General features: G+C 38.1%; 1 protein-coding gene across 1 annotated transcript in view; it reads right to left on the bottom strand.

Annotated features, from left to right (window-relative positions):
- thsd7ba (thrombospondin, type I, domain containing 7Ba) overlaps positions 1-23,172 on the bottom strand; it is a 1,117,993-nt gene that overhangs the window by 177,428 nt on the left and 917,393 nt on the right. The window contains exon 14 of the mRNA XM_051931000.1: positions 3,677-3,868. Within this exon, the coding sequence (XP_051786960.1) occupies positions 3,677-3,868 (192 nt within the window). The remainder of the gene's footprint in view (positions 1-3,676; positions 3,869-23,172) is intronic.

Genomic DNA, 23,172 nt, shown 5'->3' with positions numbered 1-23,172 from the left:
TCTTGTACCTAAGTAATAATTGAAAAGTATTTTTTTTAATAATGCCTAATTCACTCATACTGTATGTCTTGAGGTGGGAAAAAAAAGGCACGGTGCATTAATATTTCTTTATTTCAGCTAAGAACGTAGGCATAAAAAAACTGCCTCTTATTTTTACTTGTTTTTCTGGAACAAGAGCTATATTAGCTAAAATGTTAACTGAAATAAGCAATGTCCATTGAATGTTGATTAAGTAAATAAGTAATGTGTTATTTTTAGAGAGTTGCTACGTTGCTGATTGATTTCAAAAGTTGATAAACCTTTAACATAAATTCAAAATAAGGAAATAAAAAAGAAGAGGAAAAGCGATTCAATTCATTATAATAGACAGTACGTTCTCATCTTATAAATGCAATTGTCCTGGAAAGGGTCCAACAGATAACTGAAGGTAGCATGTCATCATTGTACTTATGATTAAGGAGACATGCTCACTGTGACAGTGACAGTTCAAAGCCCAAACTGCACTGCTAGACGTGTAGATTATATTGGAAAATTGTCCTTTTTTAAAGTTATTGTTGTTGAATGGTGAGTTTCTGCCTTTTTGTGTATTTTCATGATAAATCCAGAAAAGTGTGGAAATACGCTGGCAAATATTTCTATAAAACATATGACTGCTGAGATAATAATCTACTCTGAAAACATCCACATGGTGATAATTACCATTATTAACCTCTTCTCTACACTTGATGCCATATTCCTTTTGTTCAGTCATGATTTGGTTAGAGAAATACTGCAACAGCACATAGGGAGCAAATAATGCAGCAATAAACACAAACCAGATTTACAGTGAAGTCAAATCAAAAATAGTGTTACAGAATAAATGTACCCTCTTTTCTGCTGTGCATAAATTATTAATAATCTTTGATAATTGGTTTTAATACGAGTTCACTGAATTCACCAGAAATAGTAAAACACAGGATTGAGTTGCCAAGAGTAAGGTGGCTTATTTGTTTAAATTATTGATGAATAGGTTGTTTTTCCTAATTGATCAAATGTATTATGCTTTTTTGCTGATTAAAACAATAGAGATAAGTTACTTTATGATCACAGGCAGCACTGTCTCCTATAACACTAACACGTATACCATTCTGTTGGAGTACAGCTGTTCAGTTTTATTGTATCCATATTGCAATTTATTTTGTGAAGCTAAACTGATTTGATCAGGCAGAATTTTGCAACTGGACATTTTTTAATAGATTAAATTTGTACCGAGGCAGCTGTTATGGCCTCAATGACTAATCTTTTTTGTTAATTTAGAAGCTTCATACAATCAAAGAAGCTTAAAGCTTACTTGCTACATCCAAAGCAAGCTCTCTCCAGACTCCTTACAATACTTGAAAGACTACAGAAAAAATATATAACTGATAATCAATAAACTACTTTGCATTTTCAACCCATATACTTCACAGGCTTAAAAAGCTATAAAAAACTTTAACAGTTTGTTATTTAATCACTAAAAGGTTACTTGCCACGTTTACATTGCAGCAACAATACTCACAAAATATTTGTAACTTTTTAAAATTGTCTTAAATATTAAACACGGCCCCAAACTCCTTTATACTGTATGTGCATAAACTTTATATACACTTTCCTACTGCAAGCTATGCAATGGCAGTTGCAGTTGAAATGTTCTAAAAGCCAGAAGTGGGACAGGAACATGAGAACTACAATTTTACATCAAACAGGCTACACCATTTTATTAAGACAGTGATGTAGACCGACTGTGGTTGCACAATTTCCTTCAGGAAATGTTTGATTCCAATGAAGAATTTGAAAGCATTCTCTGTGAAATACTACAAAGAGTTCTTGTGAGAACAAAAAAAAGTTTTGAATTGTGAATGGAATTGCAAATCCTGTGACCCTGAAATGGATAAAGTGGATTTGAAAATATTATTTTTTACATTTCCACTGTCTTCTGAGCAGACACATTTACCCAAACTGACTTACAAAAGAGATCAACATAATTGAGTAAACATGAGTCTGGTGGACTGTTTGGGTACAGGTGTTACAGGACAAGGTTACAAAATTGATCATCACAAGTGAAGAGCTCAGAATAAAATACAAGCAAGTAACAATTTATAGGTTACAAAACCTAAGTTCGACAGAAATTCAGCAAACATGAGTCTTCAAATGGTTCTGAAACACATTGAGGGAAAAAGAATTTTGAACTAAGCTATGCAGCTTGTTCCCCTAGCTAGGAGGTACACATGAAAAGTGCCTGCACTGAGATTTGATGTCACACGGAGGTGACATCATCAGAAACCATTCATCAGCAGATCTGAGAGGTTGAGAAGGAGCATAAGTTTTCAGAAGTGTCTCCCACTGACTACCCTGTAGGCAAGCAACAAGGATTTGAACTTAAAACATATGCCCGCTTTGGCCGGTTTAACACCAGACGTGCCTCTGCATTTTGAATCATCTGCAGTGGCTTGGTGACTCCTGCCAGCAAAGAGTTACAGTGGTCCAGACGTGACAACACCAAAGCCTGGGCCAGGAATCGTGCTGCATACTCTGTGAGATACACTCTGATCTTGTTTTATATTGTTACTTTGAATTTTCATTCCTGAACCTTAAGAGAATGAATAAAACTAAAGTAAGCATGATAACATGTCAAGGTCCTTTTGGATGAAAAGCGAGATAAGTTGTTGTGGTGTGAAATTATGTGTACAAATTGATAAATATTTTGTATGTCTTTAGTTGTAACTGAGACAAAGCAATGTAATAGTAGTGTTATATCATTGATAGGAACAATGGTGGTTTGATATCTTGGCCAAACAATCCCCCCAAACCCCCCCCCCCCCCTTTAGGACTTAATTTTTTTAATTTTATGACAGGGTCAGGGGAAGTGCCTAAAAGCAGTTGGGCACGTGATTCTCTGCAAGATTTCCTCATTCAGCACCCACAGGAAAGCAAAATTACGTAAATGGCAAGCATCAGCTCAACAAATGTGAAAGGTATTGTGTGCCCCCATTGGTCTGAAATACGGCTGTTTGGGGTTGGTTTGAATCAGAGGCCATTCTGTAGCACAACACCCTATTGGTGTAAGGATTTGGACAAAGAATCTATAAATTTGGTTGTTTTACCCCTCCCAACCTCTCTCTCACCATCATGATGAAGGAGCATCTCACACACCATGAACTGAAAAGAAGACCACACTGAGAAGCACAGCTTGGCAGCCATATTGAGACAGACATGCGGCCTGTCCTGAAGAAAGCCATAAAATGGTGACTTAACTAGAGACATTTAAAGTAACTGCAAGGCTGTGTGCCAACTGAAACTACACATCAGCATTTATCAGGTTGTATGGTTGCCAGTATTCACAGGTACTTTGCTTATTGCTATTATTTTATGAATATTACTAATAATACATTATTTAAAGTTGTAACTTAACTCCTGTTTGTCTTTATCTTTATTTAATTGCCTGTGGTTATAGGTGTAGAAGGGAAGGTGGGAAGAAGTTATAGTATAGTATAAAGTACAATACCTTATATACAGTGGTCAGTCTATGGGATGTGAAGCATTCTAACAAAGGCTACACATTAATAATACAAAAGGGGAAAGTGAAGTAATATAGCACTCTACAAAGGCAAAATACAAAGTGAAGGAAGTGAAAGAACAGAGCTTTCCAGTACTTCACCTGTTAGCGACCTCTTCCTGATGCGCATGGCTCCACATCCCATACAAGATGTAAATTTAGACCAGGTGGTGAAAGTGCAGTCATCTCTACAGGGCTCCCTACACTCTTTCACCACTGAGGGCATTGGACTGGCCCACTGAAGACAGTAGGTTATATCCGCTGGCACGTCACCATCACTTACACACGTTACATCTGGAGAAACACAGATAAAGCAAATAAACATAGCTAATTATTTATTGTGGACAGAAAAGGCAGACTTAGAGTAATACAAACGTTGGAAAAAAAAAAGAATAATTCAAATTTTCTCCAGCTAAACTCAAGAGAATAATGATTTATTAAAATGTAAGACAAATGCTAAAACATAAGGAACAAGATTTTAAAATGTGTAAAATGATTGATTTCATTTCTCTCCAAGCACTAAAAGAAAAGCATTTTTTTCCTACTTTAGAAAAAGTGAAACTGTTTATTGTCATAATTATTTGACACAAGAGAATGCATGAAATGCAAAGAAAAATAATACAGTGTGACTTGTAGCAGTACAGAGAGACGCAAACCTTTAGTATGCTAAAACTGCTTCAAAAAATGTTGAAATCCCTAGGACTGGATTCATAAACTCAGTCTCTTAAATATTACCATAATATATTCATACTTAAAATGCAGCAGCATGTTTCCGAATATAGCCTTGAGTGTAAGAACAAATATTTACAGACAAATTCTGTTAGAGTACAAGCCCATACCTGGAGACTTTCATCATTTCACTGTGATATTTACTGTATGAATTTCTTTTTTACTGTATTAGCAAGGGACATTACAGCCTTCAAATAATAAGAAATTTATTTTGTAGGGGAATTTCTGACTTACAACAAAAAAATGCTTGCAATTCCAATGGTACACCTACCCCTTTTCTAAAACTACTTTTTTCAGCCACAGTGGACCTTCAGTCTATAATTTGAGCAAGGCACACAAGGAAGGAACAAAGCAGTTCACTTCAGGATGTTCTTGCACGTGGCCATCGTTACTCACATCAATCAGCCTTGCAGCACTGCTGAAGGTTCCTCCAACAAGGTGGGAATTTAAAAGTTGTACATATTGATATTAGGAGACAAGCCAATGATGTTGTTTACTCTCAATTGTCTTACTGTTGGAAACTAATCAAATGATTTTACCAAATTCACATTTCTCTGCACAGCAAAAATCTTGCATGTTTTATTAAAATACACGCCATTCTTAATAATATGCATCAGTCCTGTCAGTACTGCCAGCATCAGGGACAAAGCAGGAACCATTTCTGGGTAGGATGCCAGTCCATTGTAGGACATTCTTATTACAACAGGAATCTTAGTGATGGTTCTCCAAAAACTTGCTTGTTCAATGTAGTTGTACTCATTGTCTGAAATACTCTTCTTTTTACACTTCTTAAGTGAATTATTTAAGATAAACAGGAAGAAGACAGAATGTACAGTATGAGGTTTTATGATGATCCGGATTCAGATGTTAGCCTGCAGAAGCAGCAACTGAAAAGAGTGGATACAATTTAAATATCTACAATCAGTGGTAGCCCAAGGTGGAAAACTAGGTGCAGAGATAACCCATAGAGAGCAGTGTGGATGGAACAACTGGAAATGCATCTATTACTCATTCACTGTTTTGCAACAATACCTTAATAAAGGCTTGTTTTGGTCTTCATAATACTTATACAATATCAGTAGATAGGCTTTTCACATCTGTGCATTGTTGCATATTGGCATGATGGTAAAATTACTTGTTAATAAGAACGATTCACAGGTCTCGTACTAAATATGTAATATCAAGAGAAATGTGTGTTCAGTTAGGCCACCTCAGACCACTCCAAAGTGAAGTTTTGTTAGAAGGTCACATTGCAGAGATGAATAAACACTTTACTGAAGCTTTGTAAATGTTATGAAGTTTGTTAAAGTCTTGTTACACAAGACTAAATGAGTAATGGAGACATTTTTGCAGTACCTAAACAAAAGTGTTACCAAATATAATACAAGGTCGGGCTGATCCTTCCATTGACTTGACTAGATAACAGATAAGCAAATGGTAAAAGAACAAACAACTTTCCTTCATCATAAATAAATAAGTGTGTGCCACAATTTTCTTGTAAATACAAAGTTGGACAACTATGAGGAACTAGTTGAGGAGCTCTCATTCTCCCTAGCACTTGATTGCAGCATGTCTTGAAAAACTAATTTCCTACACTCTACTTTGAATTGTTTTCCTTGAGAACATGGGGAGAGGTTCCAGGAGAGTAGGAGAGGTATAACAATGGAAAGTGGATTGAGTGAATTTTAGCAGACATCTGTTGGTCATTTAACTGTAAAACACCTTCAGAGGATAAATATAAGATAAGATATAATATTTCCAGGTTCGCTTCCCGGGTCCTCCCTGCGTGGAGTTTCCATGTTCTCCCCGTGTCTGCATGGGTTTCCTCTGGGTACTCTGGTTTCCTCCCACAGTCCAAAGACAAGCAGGTTAGGTGCATTGACGATTCTAAATTGTCCATAGTGTGTACTTGGGGTGTGTGTGTGTGAGAGTGCGCGCCCTGCGATAGGCTGGCGCCCTGCCCGGGGTATGTTTCCTGCTTTGTAGGCTAGGATTGGCTCCAGCAGACCCCCGTGACCCTGTAGTTAGGATATAGCGGGTTGGATAATGGATGGATGGATGGATAATATTTCCTTATAAGAGGAAATAAAAACCGGGAGGGGTCACCCCTAGACTTTCTCGTATACTCAGATACGAGGATGGATATTTGAGGAGTAAACTGCAAGACAATGATTATATTTTTACATTATGTACATTAAAGGACCATCAACAACAAATCAAATCATATTAATAATATATTGAATAATTATTATAAAAGTAAAGTTGAATAACTCGGTCTCTGCAGCTGCATTTATAAAAAAAGTACCACTTACGGTTAGCAGAAATAGCTCAAAAGTTGATAGAAGTCTACTTTTTGTACCTAAAAATTGTATGCAAAATTTGGTAGATATAAGTGAAAGCGTACTCAGCTTATTGTGTTTACACACACACACATAGACATAATTCCAAAAATGAGTATTTTCGGAAATCTCAAAATCAAATTTTTGGATGATTACAATACTTTCCCTCATATACTTCATATATGAGAAAGTAAAAAAAAAACCTACCAAGTGACTATTTTTTGTATACAGTAATCACTCGCTACTTCGCGGTTCACTTTTCGCGGATTCACGACTTCGCGGATTTTTAAATACAAGTGATTGCCCGCCTATCGCGGAAGTTATGTTCCAGACCCATCAGCAACAGGAGAAAATCCGCGATATAGAAAGACCATATAAATAAACATTTTTATAGTTTAAGCCTTAAAATACCCATCCCACATGCTTTAAACACATGTAAACTTATAAAACACACTTTGTTAACACATATGATATGTGGATGTCGGGCTAAGGATATGAGTAACATCTCACTATTATAAAACATTTTAACTTCACGCAAGACAAGACAGTGAGACAGGAAAATTGGTGATGTACAGGCTTAAAATTATTGACACGCAGAGCAACAAGCAGCACAAAGCCAGCACAAAGTCCACTTCTCCTTAGCGTTCATTCAGCTCCCCACCCCCTTGACAATGCGAAGTGGCAGGAGCGTACTGCGCTTCCGGGGAGGGGTGGTTTGAGCGAAGGTGCGTTCAGCTCTCACACACCCACACACACACACACACTCCTCCTTCCGAACGCGCAGAGCGACAAGCAGGCATTTTGGCAGAAGCAGCACAAAGTCCATTTCTGCTCAGCATGAGTTCAGCTGCCCCCCTTCACAAAGCGAGTGCAGACACATTGACGTCTGATCGCTGCGTGCAGTGTGCAGTGTTGGTCTGAGGTGTTTAAGAATGTAGAAAGTGTTTAAGAGCATAGGAAGTGTTTATAAGAGCGTGGGAAAGGTTAACAAGAGAGTGAGAAAGGTTTATAAGAGTGTGGGAAGGGTTTATAAAGCCTTAAAATATGTATAAATAATAAAATAAATATAGGTCGCTACTTCGCGGATTTTCACCTATCGCGGGGGGCTCTGGAACGTAACCCCCGCGATAGGTGAGGGATTACTGTATAATAATTATATTTAAAACTAGAATATGAGTAATTTATCATTTTTTCAAGTGTAAATACTTTTAAAATAGTGTGTTCTTTATTTAAAAATTTTATTTCTTATTCATCTGAAGTGTGTAAAGAAACACTACTATATAATGCCTCACTGCAACTGCGCCTTTCTCTTTAACCAAGTCAGATGTTTTTTTCTTTTTTTGTAATTCTTGAGAAAGTTTGTGGGTGGTGGTTGTTGTTTGTTATATTTCTTGATCTTCTGTAAAAAGTTAAATATCCACTTGGGTCAAAAAAGTATATGTCGATGTATCTGTCTATCCATCTGTCTATATAGAGCACCATTCTATGGCAAACACCTTAGCGCAGTGTTTCTCAAACTCGGTCCTGGGGACCCCCCTGTGGCTGCAGGTTTTTGTTCCAACCAGATTCCTAATCAGTGACAACACCTGATAACACTGAGCTCATTTAATGAGCTGGTATTTTTTTTTCTTTTATTCGACATTCAGAAAAGCATGTTGTTTTACATTTATAAGACATTTATAAAATTTCTGCTTTTGCTATAGATTTAAATGCTTAACTTTCTTTTGTTGATTTCATTATACTTTGCCCTTTCTCTGTGCAGTTTTTTCCCCCTTCGTTGTATCTTAATAATGACAACTTAAAACGAGCAGATCAGACACGCTGGCAAACAACACACTGAATAATCAAAGACTGCAACTACTTTAGCGTCACACCCACTAATTAGTAAATAATGGATTAATTAAACAATTAGAACACCTTGAAAAGTAGAATGAAAATCAAGATGAAAATACTGTTAAAAAGAAAAAAAATACATTATTCCTATATAACTGCTTGGTACATTTTAATATTTTTTTTTTTTTTAGCAAACTTAGTTTTCTAATTAATATATTGTTCCCTAAACACAGAACTTGGGAAATATCAGTTCACTTAATTAGCCCAGGAGTTCAATTAAAAACAGAAGCTGGTTGGAACAAAAACCTGCAGCAACAGGGGGTCCCCAGGACCGACGTTGAGAACCCCTGCCTTAGCAAACAGCAAAAGAACATTTTTTGCAGTTGCAGCAATAGCATGTGAAGTGTCTCAGTCAGGGTCAAGCAAAAATCTTATGACAGTGCAGCCTAGTCCTTCACAGTCCATCACCTTAACTAGCAGCTGATTTAAAAATACCTTGGATAATTTACACCTTTAGTTGCACAATTTAGCTGGGTTGCTCAGTTTGTTTGAAAGATACTGGTAATGACCCTGTTATTCTGTAACCTAATAGTCTTGGAGGCAATAGCAATGAAGTTTGAAAATCTATTATGATTGTTTTGTGTTTTCATTAATTTTAAAATACAGAAATGTTGGGGTAGAATAAAATTATTCATAATTCAGGTTACTTTAAAAAAAAATGATGGCATCCAAGAAGTACAAATTGAACTTTTATAATGTAGATCCTAAAAGAAGCATTTCTGTCTTTTGCTGTGGACCTAGAGAATATTTCCTTTTATCTAAACACTGATATAATTGAAGGTGAGCTTATCTACACATGTTTACAACCTACATAAACCGACTTCTGTGAACCATCAAGTAGTATAATTGAGCTATACAGAATAAAGACAATGAGAGAACTTACTGTAGACGAACACTACAAGCTGGAGGCAATAGAGCTGGCGTACAACAGAGACAAAGGGATGGATCCAGCTGTAGGTAATTCCAGTTAATAGACAGATAGACTGAACTTTATGTCTAAAGTGAATTCACTTGCTCCAGCAACAATGTGAAACAATGAGATGGGTCCACCCGCAGACCTCCACAGCTCCACAATCCAGAAGCACCTCAGTTCAAAAGTTGCGCTGGACAGCAAAGTAGATTGCAGGTTCACTTGGTTTACATGACTTGAGTCAGATAACACTCTCCCAAACCTAATCTTAACCATAGTGATACCAAGTGATGTCTCTGATGTCTCTCTATTATAATAAAAACATTTTGGGAAGAAAGACGAGACGTGACTTTCTCAGAGAGACTCTTTGACGTCCTGCAAGACAAGACTTTGTGCCAAGAGATTTAACCATGCCCAGGGCCAGAAATAAAAGACAAAGAGTATATGACAAAGTAGAACGTCGTAAAGAATTCAAAAATGTTGGCGTGATATACATGCAGAGCAGGTTAGAGATAATCGAAGAACGAAAATTTGAAAGTCTTAAAAAAATTATAGTAAAGATCGCATTAGTGCAAACAAACAGAAATTATTACTCTGGGAAATAACAGAACAGGGAAAAGAGATCGAATATATTGTTCGGATTTAAACTTTAAGTCGGAGACTTGTAGATCACCTAATTCGTGTTGCCATCAGGGAAAAGTATTGTTTCTTCCCAATGAAGAGGCATATCCGCGAGAATTAAAAGATTTGTTTTTTTGGTGAAAGTGAAATCCCACATCTAAAACATTTAAAATCACGCACGGTTCAATCATTTCTCATTTGTGTGAATGCTATTGTCAGACACAGTTCGTGTAGAGAGAAAGAAACGATATTCACTCACGGGCAGTTATACGTTGCGTTGTCACGCTGTAATTCATAACATGGAATCAAAATTCAATGCGATATTGATGCAAAGATAAAAGCGTAAATAGATCGAATATATGGAATTAGGTGATATGACAGAAGTATGTAGATATTGTTTGTCTTTAAACTTTAAGTCTGAGACTTGTAGATCGTCTAATTCGTGTTGCCATCACGGAAAAGTAGCGTTTCTTCCCAATGAAGAGGCCTATTCGCGAGAATTACAAAGTTTTGTTGTTTGGTGAAAGTGAAATCCACATGCACGAGCGGCAGAGATGCGAAGTTGCTGGCGAGTAGCACAGGCGGGGGAATGGCGAGCGAAGGCCCCTAGTATAATATAAAGCGACAATCTCCTCAATGGGGTGGAGTGGAGCTCTGGAGATCTGAGTTGAAGTCTTTTGGAAACAATGCAAAAAAGTTCAAATCATTATAAAAGTAACAAGACCTAGAATTATACACATATAATATTAGAATTGGTAAACTAATATAAACAAATACCCTCCCACTGCTAGTGTGTTTATTATGCATATAGTTTATAAAGTCATTTCTGTCACTTGTACGAAATGCACTGAAATTCTAACTTGCATGTGTTAATTAATATGCAACACATCACAAACCTCTGGTGCCATGATTGGAAGAGGTGTGATATGTGAGGAGACATTATATTAGTCTGACAGATGCAGTAGAAATGCCTACAGTAGTGTCTTGTAGAACACTTTGATGGAATAAGTCAGTAAACAACAGAGATCTATAAAACAACATACATCAGGTACAGCATTAGTAATATACAGTAAATAGTAGTGGTGGTGGTAGTAGTAGTAATAGTAGTATTACTTGAACAGAGTGCAGTGAAATTCTTACTTGCATGGCTATGCAATATGCCACACTTTGCCACTCACTGCTACCAAGGTGAATACGATTAGAAAAGCTCTGCATAATAGGTCTCTTAATAGATACAGTAGATGAAAAGGCACTATATAAGAGATGATGCAGATAATTAGAAAAGGCGCTATACAATATAGATAGGAAAGGCACTGTATACAACAGACAGATAAGAAAAGAAATGATAAGAAAGGCACTACATAATTGTCTGTCTAATTTTGCCCTCATCCTCTTTTTTACTATTTGGGTATGTGGCATCCCCTGAGCTGGTATTACTAATCTGGCAAACCAACAACAACAGCAACATTTATTTATATAGAATGTGATGTAGCTCAAAGTGCTTTACAAGATGAAGAAAGAAAAAATATAAAAATAAAATTAGGCAATATTAACTAACAAAGAATAAAGTAAGGCCAGGGAGAACAAAAAAAAAAACTCCAGATGGTTGAAGAAAAAAACAAAACTTGCAAGGGTTCAGAGGCCACGAGACCACCCAGCCCCCACTGGGCATTTTACCTAACATAAATGATCTAAATCAGTCCTCATGGTTTGCAGGCTTCACGTGGAAGTATTAGACAATGTTGGTCATGTGGACCTCTGGCCTTCAATCCACCAATGAAAGGACTGGATGGTGCTTTGATCAGGTGGTGGTGGCTCAGGTCGCCACCACAGAAAACCAGAAAAAGAACAGCAGAGAAAGTATTAAAAACCATTGTGTAAAACAATGCAATAGCCACTATGGACAAACAGTATGTCCCAGACAGCTTGCTGCATACATTAAAGGATCAGAATAACCTTAGAAAAAAAAATTGCCTTGGTCCTCATTGCCCACTCAGTCTGGCCTGCCGTTCAGATGGATGATCAGTTATTTATAATTCTGCACTTTCTCCCACATAATGATAACTAATCTCGGGGGCTCCTCTGCAAACTGGAAGTCATCTAACAACTCTTTTGTCCTTGTATGCTAAATAGAAGGCTTTTGGAATACATTCCTATTTTTGTATACATTTCTTGCAAATTTCAGAGCAAGAACCAATTCTGGCAGAAGAGACAGATTTAGGGTGTTTGAAATGATATGAACATCATTAGTGCAGCATGACTCTAGATAAGGTGCAGTCAGAGGATCACGACAACACTGAGAGGCCTTGGAATGAAAAAGAAGAACAAAGGTACCATATAGAGTAAGAGGAACTCATTTATTAAGAGTGGAAGTTGTCAGAATGGATTGGGGGTGACACTTTTGAGGAATGTGTTATTCAAGAGTTTCGAGTTAAGTTGTGAAATGTGTTAGAAAAGACAATCCAGAGAAAGCAAGCAGTAACACAGAAACAATGTGTAAACTTAGTACTGAAAAGCTTATTTCCTTCTTGTGTTTTGTACTTTCTTCCTGCAAACAAATCTCCCTCTGGAATAATAAAGTCTACCTAAACTAAACTAACCTAACCTAATCTAGCCCAATCTCAAGCCTACAAGGCCAAAGGGGAGTCTGGAGCATGTGAGGTATGTGAGCCAATTACTCTAAAGGCCTTTCCACAATCTTTACTATGATACAGCCTGCCCAAAAAACAGCATTCATAGTAATACAATACAAGCAGGGAAATGGCTCTGATTTTGGAAGGACAGTGCCCACCACTTCCCTCTGGGCACTCTGTGCATTCCAGAGAACCATTGGGAACAGGATTTATCTCAAATAATCTAACCTACCTGAAAGTGGACAGGCTGCGAGTTGAATCAAGATCCCTATGCCATCAGTCTTTCTGAGTTTCTCTTATTGTTTGCTTAATGAATGTGATGCAGAAATTGATCAATTTAAATTCACTTATTCAGACCATGTTTTTTTTATAACAGATTCCACATTGGGTTCAAGGCAGCATCATTTCTAGAACAGTTGTACAAATATAAAGTCGTCATTTCTCCTCATGTATGAAATGGGGTAAGTAAAGTAACTAGTTGATGTAAGGAACAGATAAAAAGAGAGAGTGAAGTACAGATGAACTATCCCATGTGGGACTTCAGGTTCTTATCACAGCCCTGAGACTTTAGTCTATGCATTCGCCCTTCTAAAAAACATACAATAAAAATGTATGACTCGTGTGCAGCAGGCTTTACTAGCTTTATATTTTCTTTGCTAATGGACTCCATGACCTATTGGAAGAAGTCATAAATGACAAAACTAAAATTGCTGAGAAGTTATACTCCAAAATGTTTTTATTCACCATGTATATTACCGACTGGTGTTAGAAGAACAGCAGAGCTTTTTAACAAAATTAATTAAACAAACTATCTTTTTATGTAGTATCATTGTAAAATCACTTCAACCAACCAACAAGTCTTTTTAAATGGAGCCAACAAAAACTATAAAAGACTATTATACAGCACAGATGGTAGACTGTTTATACAATTTGAACCAATATATATATCTGGCAATGCAAGTTGGGACTTTGTTCACCGGATTTTGATTCTCTCCATCTGGCAGGGTACTTCCCCCAATATAATGGATTACAGTTCATTCAGGCAAGATTACACCTCTCTGGTTCATTGCCCCCATACATATTTCTGCAGTAAGTACCTATTGTAAATATAGTCAGTTGATGAATGGTCAATTTATACAGCATGTGAAAGCATGCCAAGCAGGAAAAGGATAAGGAGAGAGCCCAAGAATTCTCCAAAAGGGAGAGAAAATTGAAACTTAGAACGTTTCAGGCCTAAAGAAACAGAGAGGACTGACATGAAGATGGAGGGCAGCACATGATTTCTGGCTCACAGAAAAGGGACCTTATTGCAGTTGGACAGGCTTAAATAGCAGCAAAAGGGTTGGAAGTGAATGGAGTCAGCTTTATAAATGCCTGAGAGAACTGAGGGCTTTATAAAAGTATGGAGATGCAAGGACTACCTAAGGGGGGGATTTTTAGACCCCTGCCTGACCTCAAAAGTGGTTTGGAGCTTAGGAGGCTTAGTGACCCTGGAAGAAGGTTAACAAGGGCCCTCTAGAGTGTGAAGAAGAGCTGGGACAATTAATATAATTCATGCAAAAAATGTAATGAAAAATAATAATCAATGAATTTCACAAGTTTACTAACTACACCTGAATCAATGTCATTAATATAAAAGTCCTAGGAAAGATCCCTGAGTAACTCCACTGGTGACCTCACCCGCTTTAGCGCATTCTCCACTTATCTGTTTTCTTTGTCATTGGCCTGTTAACCAACCTTTGATCCAGTTTCAATAATAATCTCTGGTATGGGATTGCATCAACTTCTTTTTGAAAATGAAAGTAAATAGTATACTTTGCAAACATAATGATTTGCTAACAATCCAACCACTTGCACAAAGATCATTGGGAAATTACAGTCCAGTTTTTAAGAAAGCCACCAAAATGACATGACTGATAGAATGCTGGTGGCAGACAGAGCCAGGGTCAATGAAGTTTATCTAACAAACCCTATTCCTCAGGTTACAATAGCATTTTGAACCTTGGACAGGGCTCCAGACTATTCAAGGGTACATTTTGGGCCAATTTAAAGTCATCAGTCAATGTGAGTTGAACATATTTTGGATGTGAGAAGAGCTCATGGTTCTATCAACACATTCCAGAACTCCAAAATGCAATCATATGTCGTTAATTAAAAAACTATAAACTGTAAACATATGATTATACTTTACATGGCAAATGATGAAGGTGGCATAGTCTACAATTTATCATTCCCTTCTTGCTTTTCCATTCTTGTGTCTATTTGGAAAGAGCTAAAGTCACATATTTGCCCAATGTCTAATTTATCACTCTTCACAATTTTAATAAGACTGTAGTTGTTCATAGATTAATTGCATATGTAATTACTAAATTGTTCTTTATCATAATCACTATATTAATGAGGTGAACAAAATGCAAGCCGTATGGTACTGTACATGTTATCTTTGGAAATGTATGATCCTTAACACTGAGCTCTGTCAATGGCTCATTACCACTTACTGTAAGCCTTATATAGATAGTGCCTTAAACGAAAGGACCATATGTGATATTTCTACAAGAGAAATACACAACATAGATGGCTATGGTATAATAATATAATGCGGAAAATACTTTTAAAGTTCTGTTCAGCTATTTTATTGAACATCTGAGAAAAACCTAATGGCAATTTTCATAAAACTACACACCATTTAGCCAAATATAGCTCTTTGCTCCCTCTTCATTTTACATGATTTGTCTGATATGTTTTGAAACAGTCACCAAAGCACATAGGCACTGTTCGAGCAGATGTTAAAAGATTTTTTTGTATTATTTTGTCTGTTGCTTGCACGTGACAGGGTAGAATGTCAGTTCCTGACCCACATGTTCATATTGTGTCTACTTGCTCTTCTTGGTCCCCCTACTGGAGTAAAGTACTGAGTTCCAAATGCACCCAGAGCTTACTTTGCACAGCATGCAGACCTTGATGCAGAATTGTTTTCGTTTGAATGTGATGTACTGTATCCACAACAGCCTTCCTGTGTGAACCATGTGGCCGTTGTCAATACATAAGTCACAACTGGGAACATACACCTTCTGTATATTTGTGTTAATCACCTCAAACACATATCATAGATTGTACAGTTTTGATGGTGGGTGATTGTCTTGACCATGGCTATTGTTATTAATGAAATGAAGGTATTTTGTAATGAGTGAAAAGCAGCACTAACTCGTAATTTTGCTAAAAATGTGTGTCTTTAACAATCAATGTGTAGATCAGTACTATCTCTGACCTGGTTTACCCACTATGCCTTACAATGTCAGGAGACTGAAAAACACCAAAATGTTGTTTGCAGGGACAGGCTACCAGCAAATGTAGCAAGCAAGTGATTTACTGTGGCTTTTCCGACACTGTTCAGGATACCGGTTCATTTCAACCACTATTTTCTCTACCAGATTATAATCAACAAATTGTAAATAGTTTATATAATCATGATCAACAGATATCTTTAGACTAGAGTAATCTGTAAATATGACAATAAGGAGGTAAAGGATCGTCAGCAGTAGTATGAAGCTGAACACTGAAAATCGGCAGGTCAGAATCCACCAAACAGGTGTCACTTTCATTGTCCATGTCAACGTCTGATGACCAATTCACACCATCATCAAAATTGCTTGATTTCTTCTAAATCTCGCCACATGGCTTTTTGTTTCCAATTGTGTTTTTGGTTGAAGACTCTACCTCACTCATGAATATTGATAAGTTACTATAGAGTTACCATAAAGTGTCAGAATGTACAGAAATATTAATGATATTCATTGTCAGTAGCCATATCTCATGAACTTCAGAACAGGTAATACACCTGAAGCTAAGCCTGTTAAGGTCCAGCCAATGCTTGGATGGGTGACCAACCAGGAAAAGCTTGGGTTTCTGCTGAGGCTGGAATGTGAATCCAAATGACCCAGTGCAGTGACGGGGACATTGTGCTGCAAAAATAGTGCCATCATTTAGATGTGATGTGAAATTGAGGTCCTGACTCTCTGCAGTCATCAAATTGTACACCACAGCCTAATCATTCTTGCACCTAATCATCCATTTTCTCTAATTGGCTAACTCTCTCTCACACCTTCACCACGTAACAGCTAAGGAGTGGTGAGTGTACTGGTGCAAAATGGCTGCTGTCACATCATCCATCATGGATGCTGAACAGTAGTGGTGGCTGAAGTGACTCCCTACTCACTATATAAAGCACTTTGAGTATTGAGAAAACTATATATGCTTTATAAATGTAAATAATTATTATTATTTGTAGCATGATGTTATTTCATCAACTAGATAACAACAGATTACACAGCAAAGTGGTTCTTTACACATCACCCCGAATCTTACTCTGACTTAACTGTCTTTACTTAGAATTCCAAGCCCAACTGATGCTCAGGGTTAACAGCAAGGAGGTTAATGTAGGGAGGTCACTGACCTGTTCAGAATTTCTTTAAAACCTGGTCAGAACTCATTATCACGATTCTATAGTAAACATTCCAGGGTTCTGCACATTTCTTTATGTTGCTTCATCCTATATAAAAAAACACTCCAGATAGGTCTATTTAGTCACATAGCTCTCTTTGTCGGATGGGAGTTGAATTTCATGGGTCATCTTTGGAGCATACTATTGTACTTGCAATGTTATTTTCATTTGCTTGATTGTTATGTTTTCTTATAATATTCTGTTTCCTAAAAAGAATGATAAATAAGCCAGTTGCCTATGTAAATCTAAGGCAGCTTTATTTTAAATGTGAATATTCATATGTTATGAATGCTGACTATAAGTGGCTTATAAGATCTTCAACAACTGAAAAAAAGCGTTTCTGTGATATCTCATTGATCACAGGCCTGCTTCCTAGTCATCCTATTGATTCTTATTTGACTTTTAAATTTCATCCTCAATCAAATTGTGCTGAGTTCTATAATCAGCTGGGAGAGTAGCGTAGGTGGCAGTGAAAAGTTGCTGACTCGGGCATTCAGGTAGCTCAGGGCTACAAGGAAGCATTATCAAAGACCTCTGCATATGCTCTGTGCAAGATATGCTTATCTATCACTTTGGGCCTGTACCTCTGTTGTGTTGATTTACCTCCATATGAATGACAACACAAAGCATTTATAGGGTTTGGCACGTTATAGTGACATAATGTAGAAAAAACACTTGTCGAAGTTATTTATATTTTAATTATTATTGAGGGAGCACAATGGCACAGTCGTTAGTGCTGCTGTCTCAATGTTGCGCTCATTTAATGGAGTTAGCATATTCTTCCAACTAGTATATTGAAGCAGCCATTTATTAAAATGGGCTTAATGGTACAAAGGTATGTCTGTTTTTCGATCCTGATGGGTATTTACAAACCTCTGTTCACCAGGTATCCCTTTAGTCCCTCATTCTTTGTATGTCTTGTTTCCTTTTTTCATTGGACTTTCTAGGCCATATACCCCTCTTTCTATGTACTTTTTGTTGCTTTTCTTCATCACACATTCCAACCCTGTTGTGGATACAGAGTGACGTGGTGTATTGTTTACTATCTTTCGCTGGCCAGTAGCCTTTGTTCTTCGAACATTCCTGCTCTCTTATGGATGCTAGATGACATTATGCTTGGTAAGGGGCACGAATATATACACAGGGTGTGTACAGTTGCGCTAAACGTACGTACATGTACTAAGTACATAGAAAATTTGTTATGGGTACTCAACAACAATGACGCGACGACTTGTCTGATAACAATGACATTTACTTCACAACAAAGAGAGGGTCACACCTCTTCTAAAGGAGCCTCTTCAGGTGACTGTGTAGCACCGCCGTCATCATCTGGAGTTTCTTCTTCCACTAAAGGTGTACTAGGTGGTGTTTTGCAGGTGAGGAACATCGTGGGCAGTTGCTGGCGCTGTTGCTGGCAAAAGAACGAATCATTTGCGGGTCCCATTCTTCAACTGATGTCTGGAGATCTTTTGCCATTCGTAGAATGGTCGCGAGACGCTCGAGAGTTAGGCCGGCGTCTTCTTCTTCCTGTGCTGGATCCTCATGTTCTTCCTCATTTGCTGACTTGGTCTTCTTGGCCAAATCTTCGTCGCTCAGCGGCTCAGAGTGGGCATCGAGCAGCTCATTGACGTCATCCAAAGTCATGTCTTCGAATCCTTCTCCTCCTAGCAGTTTTGCCAGCCTGACTGCCTTGTCAACCGCCGAGTGATGAATTTCTTCTGCAGAAAAGCCCTTATAGTCGTGCACAACTTCTGGCCACAATTTCTTCCAGCAGGCATTAACCTTCTCTTTCTTCATATCGTTAAGGGCCTTCTGCACATTCACCATACACGATGTGATCATGTACTTACGCCAGTACTCCTTCAGGGAAAAGTCATCGTCCGTGTCCATTGCCTTGACCATGTGTTGCAGGCTGTTCCTGGTGTACAATGCCTTGAAAGCCCAGATAACTCCTTGATCCATTGGCTGAATCAGTGACATCATATTTGGTGGCAAGAACTCTATTTTTATGCCTTGGTAGGATAGATCCATGGGATGTCCGCCAGCATTGTCCAGAAGTAAAAGGACTTTAAACTCCAGCCCTTTCTCTGCCAGATAGATCTTTATCTCCGGGATGAAACATTGGTGAAACCAATCCGACGTCAGGCGTTTCGTAATCCAGGCCTTCGGGTTGTGCATCCAGTACACAGGCAGCAGGTTTTTATTCTTGTTTTTCAGGGCCCGGGGGTTTTTGGACTTATAAATGAACCCAGACTTTATCATAAAGCCCACAGCATTGCCGCACATGACCAGCGTGATGCGATCTTTGTGAGCCTTAAACCCTGGGGCTTTTGCCTCTTCCTTTGTGATAAAAGTACAAGACGGCATCCACTTCTAAAATAGGGCCGTCTCATCCATATTAAACACGTGTTCAGGCAGATATCTGCCTTCCTCAATGATCGCCTTGAACGTGTCAGGGACATATTTCTTGGCTGCGGCTTTGTCTGCGGAGGCAGCCTCTCCATGCATGTTCACGCTGGCCAAGTTGAACCTTTTCTTGAATTTTTCAAACCAGCCCTTGCTGGCAATAAATTCACTTATCACGCTGGGGGATTCAACAGAAGTTCCAGGTTGAGGGATGTCGTCTAGAGCATCTCCGGCATCCACAAACCTATCATGAAGTTGCTTGGCCTTCTCTCGGATGATATTGGTGTCCATGGGGATGTTCTTCTTCCGGCAGTCCTCAATCCAAATCCCTAAGGCAGATTCCATCTGGACTACCAACTTATTACATCCACTTACAATTCGTTTCACGCCTTAGTTAAAGGACACTGCGGCCGTAGATCGTATATTCTTTTCCTCCTTCTTAATATGATGAACCGTGGACTCCTTGATGCCATAATGGCATCCTACAGCGGCGTAGCTTTTCCCTTCCTTTAACATATCCAACAATTGTACCTTTTTGACAATTGTTAGCATCTTCCGTTGGCGCTTGGGCACAGCCCTGGAAGCAGGAGCAGATTGTTTTGTAGACATAACGAAGGGCTTGACTACTGTACGCACAAAGAAACACGTTGATGCTGAATGAGAGAGACGAGATGCCGGCTAATGCAAAGCAAAACCGAATTCTGCACTCTCCATCGCTGAGCCAGTCAGCACCCAGGAACTTAACCGCAAGCTCTGATTGGGTAGCTTCTCAGTCATCCGCCAATAGCGTCCCTTGTATGAAATCAACTGGGAAAACCAACTGAGGAAGCATATACCAGAAATAAAAAGACCCATTGTCCGCAGAAATCCATGAAGCAGCGAAAAATCAGCGATGTATATTTAGATTTGCTTACTTAGATATAAAATCTGCGATAGAGTGAAGCCGCGAAAGTCGAAGCACGATATAGCGAGGGATTACTGTATATATATATTGTTCTTCCTCGCTCACTGACTTGGTCCATCCATCCATCCATTGTCTCCCGCTTATCCGAGGTCAGGTCGCGGGGGCAGCAGCTTGAGCAGAGATGCCCAGACTTCCCTCTCCCCGGCCACTTCTTCTAGCTCTTCCGGGAGAATCCCAAGGCGTTCCCAGGCCAGTCGAGAGACATAGTCCCTCCAGCGTGTCCTGGGTCTTCCCCGGGGCCTCCTCCCGGTTGGACGTGCCCGGAACACCTCACCAGGGAGGCGTCCAGGAGGCATCCTGATCAGATGCCCGAGCCACCTCATCTGACTCCTCTCGATGCGGAGGAGCAGCGGCTCTACTCTGAGCCCCTCCCGGATGACTGAGCTTCTCACCCTATCTTTAAGGGAAAGCCCAGACACCCTGCGGAGGAAACTCATTTCAGCCGCTTGTATTCGCGATCTCGTTCTTTTGGTCACTACCCATAGCTCATGACCATAGGTGAGGGTAGGAACATCTCGGCCAAATTTTCGTCGCTCGGCGGCTCGGAGTGGGCATCGAGCAGCTCATTGACGTCATCCATATATCTACTGTATACTAATAAAAGGCAAAGCCCTCACTGACTGACTCATCACTAATTCTCCAACTTCCCGTGTAGGTAGAAGGCTGAAATTTGGCAGGCTCATTCCTTACAGCTTACTTACAAAAGTTAGGCAGGTTTCATTTCGAAATTCTACACGTAATGGTCATAACTGGAACCTGTTTTTTGTCCATATACTCTAATGGAGGAGGCGGAGTCACGTATCGCGTCATCACGCCTCCTACGTAATCACGTGAACTAAAAACAAGGAAGAGATTTACAGCACGAGTCCAACGCGGGAACGAAGGTAAATGACGTTAATTTTTGAGTGTCTTTTAATACTGTGTAAGCATACATATTAACACATGTGCAATTAAACGTGTGCATTTACGGGGTGATTTCTCAGGCTTAAAAGCTCGCCTTTTATTAAAAAGCTGAATGCAAACTGTTTTCATTCTGAAGGGCACAAACCACGTTAGATTTCATGCTCAAGAGTAAGCTCAGCACACAGCTTGCTCATATTACAACCGGAAGGGCGAACTGACAACATGGTATACAAAGAGATCCTTAAGAAATAATTATTGATTCATTTTCCCTCAATTTAAAAAGGTTTACTTTTCTTCTTAATAAAAATTTTAAAGCAGTGCTTCGCCGCTGCGAAGCGCGAGTATTTTGATATATATCAAAATATATCACGCCTTCCATGTAAGCACGTGAACTGACCCGCTGCCGTTTGCAATGCCATATTCGCGAGATACAAGTTTAATGAGAAGACACGAGGTATAAACGACAGTTTGGATCACTTTGTGACAGAGTTAAAATTGCAGTAGCCAGAAACTTTTAACTGCCGGGTCTTAGCTAACATTAAATAAACCCGTGGACATCGGCACGACACTTCAGGTCACGTGTCTGCAAAAGAACCTCATTCAGGCAACTATTTTTATTGACGGTGGCTCAGGGGAGACAGTTTTTATTCCTCGCATCTCCATTATACCCTCTGATCTCCCATTTCAATTCAAACGCCTCCAATTTCCACTAAGGCTCTGCTTCGCAATTACAATTAATAAGTCTCAGGGACAGACCCTACAAAAGGTTGACATTCATTTGATATATATATATATATATATAATGTGTCTGTGTATCTATGTATATATGTATGTGTATATATATATATATGTATGTGTATGTATGTATGTGTATATGTATATATGTATATGTGTGTATATGTATATGTGTATATATATATATATATAATATTTGTGTATATGCATGTGTATATATATATATGTAGATGTGTATGTGTGTATATATATATATATATATATATATATATATATATATGTAGATGTGTATATGTATATATATATATATGTATGTATATATGTGTATATGTACATATGTGTATATATATATGTATATATGTGTATATGTACATTGTATATATATGTAAATATGTATATGTATATATATGTTTATGTGTGTGTGTGTATATTATATATATATATATATATATATATATATATATATATATATATGACAGCAACACTCATAACAGTGACAACACAATTACATATATAAATATGTAGATATGTATATATATGTGTGTCAATGTATTTTTGTATGTATGTCTAGATATATATATGTATGTGGATATGTATATATATGTGTATATATATGTAGATGTGTATATATATGTAGATATGTGTATATATGTAGATATGTAAATATATATGTATATATATGTGTCTGTGTGTGTGTATATATATATATATAGTGCAGGTACTTCGGAAAGAAAGCACCGTGTAAACCTAAAGTTTAAATTAAGTTCATAGACCTACAAAAGGTTGCCATTCATTTGAGGCAAGATTGCTTTTCTTCTGTACAACTATACGTTGCATTCTCAAGAGTGTGCTTGCACGGCTTCGGATATAGATATATATATATATATATATATGTATGTCTATATATAAATATGTAAGCTTATAAGTACTGCCTTACTTCTCTTTAAGAAAGGAAGATGTAATG

The sequence above is a fragment of the Erpetoichthys calabaricus genome, chromosome 8 (assembly GCF_900747795.2).
Source record: "Erpetoichthys calabaricus chromosome 8, fErpCal1.3, whole genome shotgun sequence".
Taxonomy (NCBI): domain Eukaryota; kingdom Metazoa; phylum Chordata; class Cladistia; order Polypteriformes; family Polypteridae; genus Erpetoichthys; species Erpetoichthys calabaricus.
The sequence above is the reverse complement of the archived record's forward strand: the minus strand, read 5'-3'. Positions and strand labels throughout refer to the sequence as shown.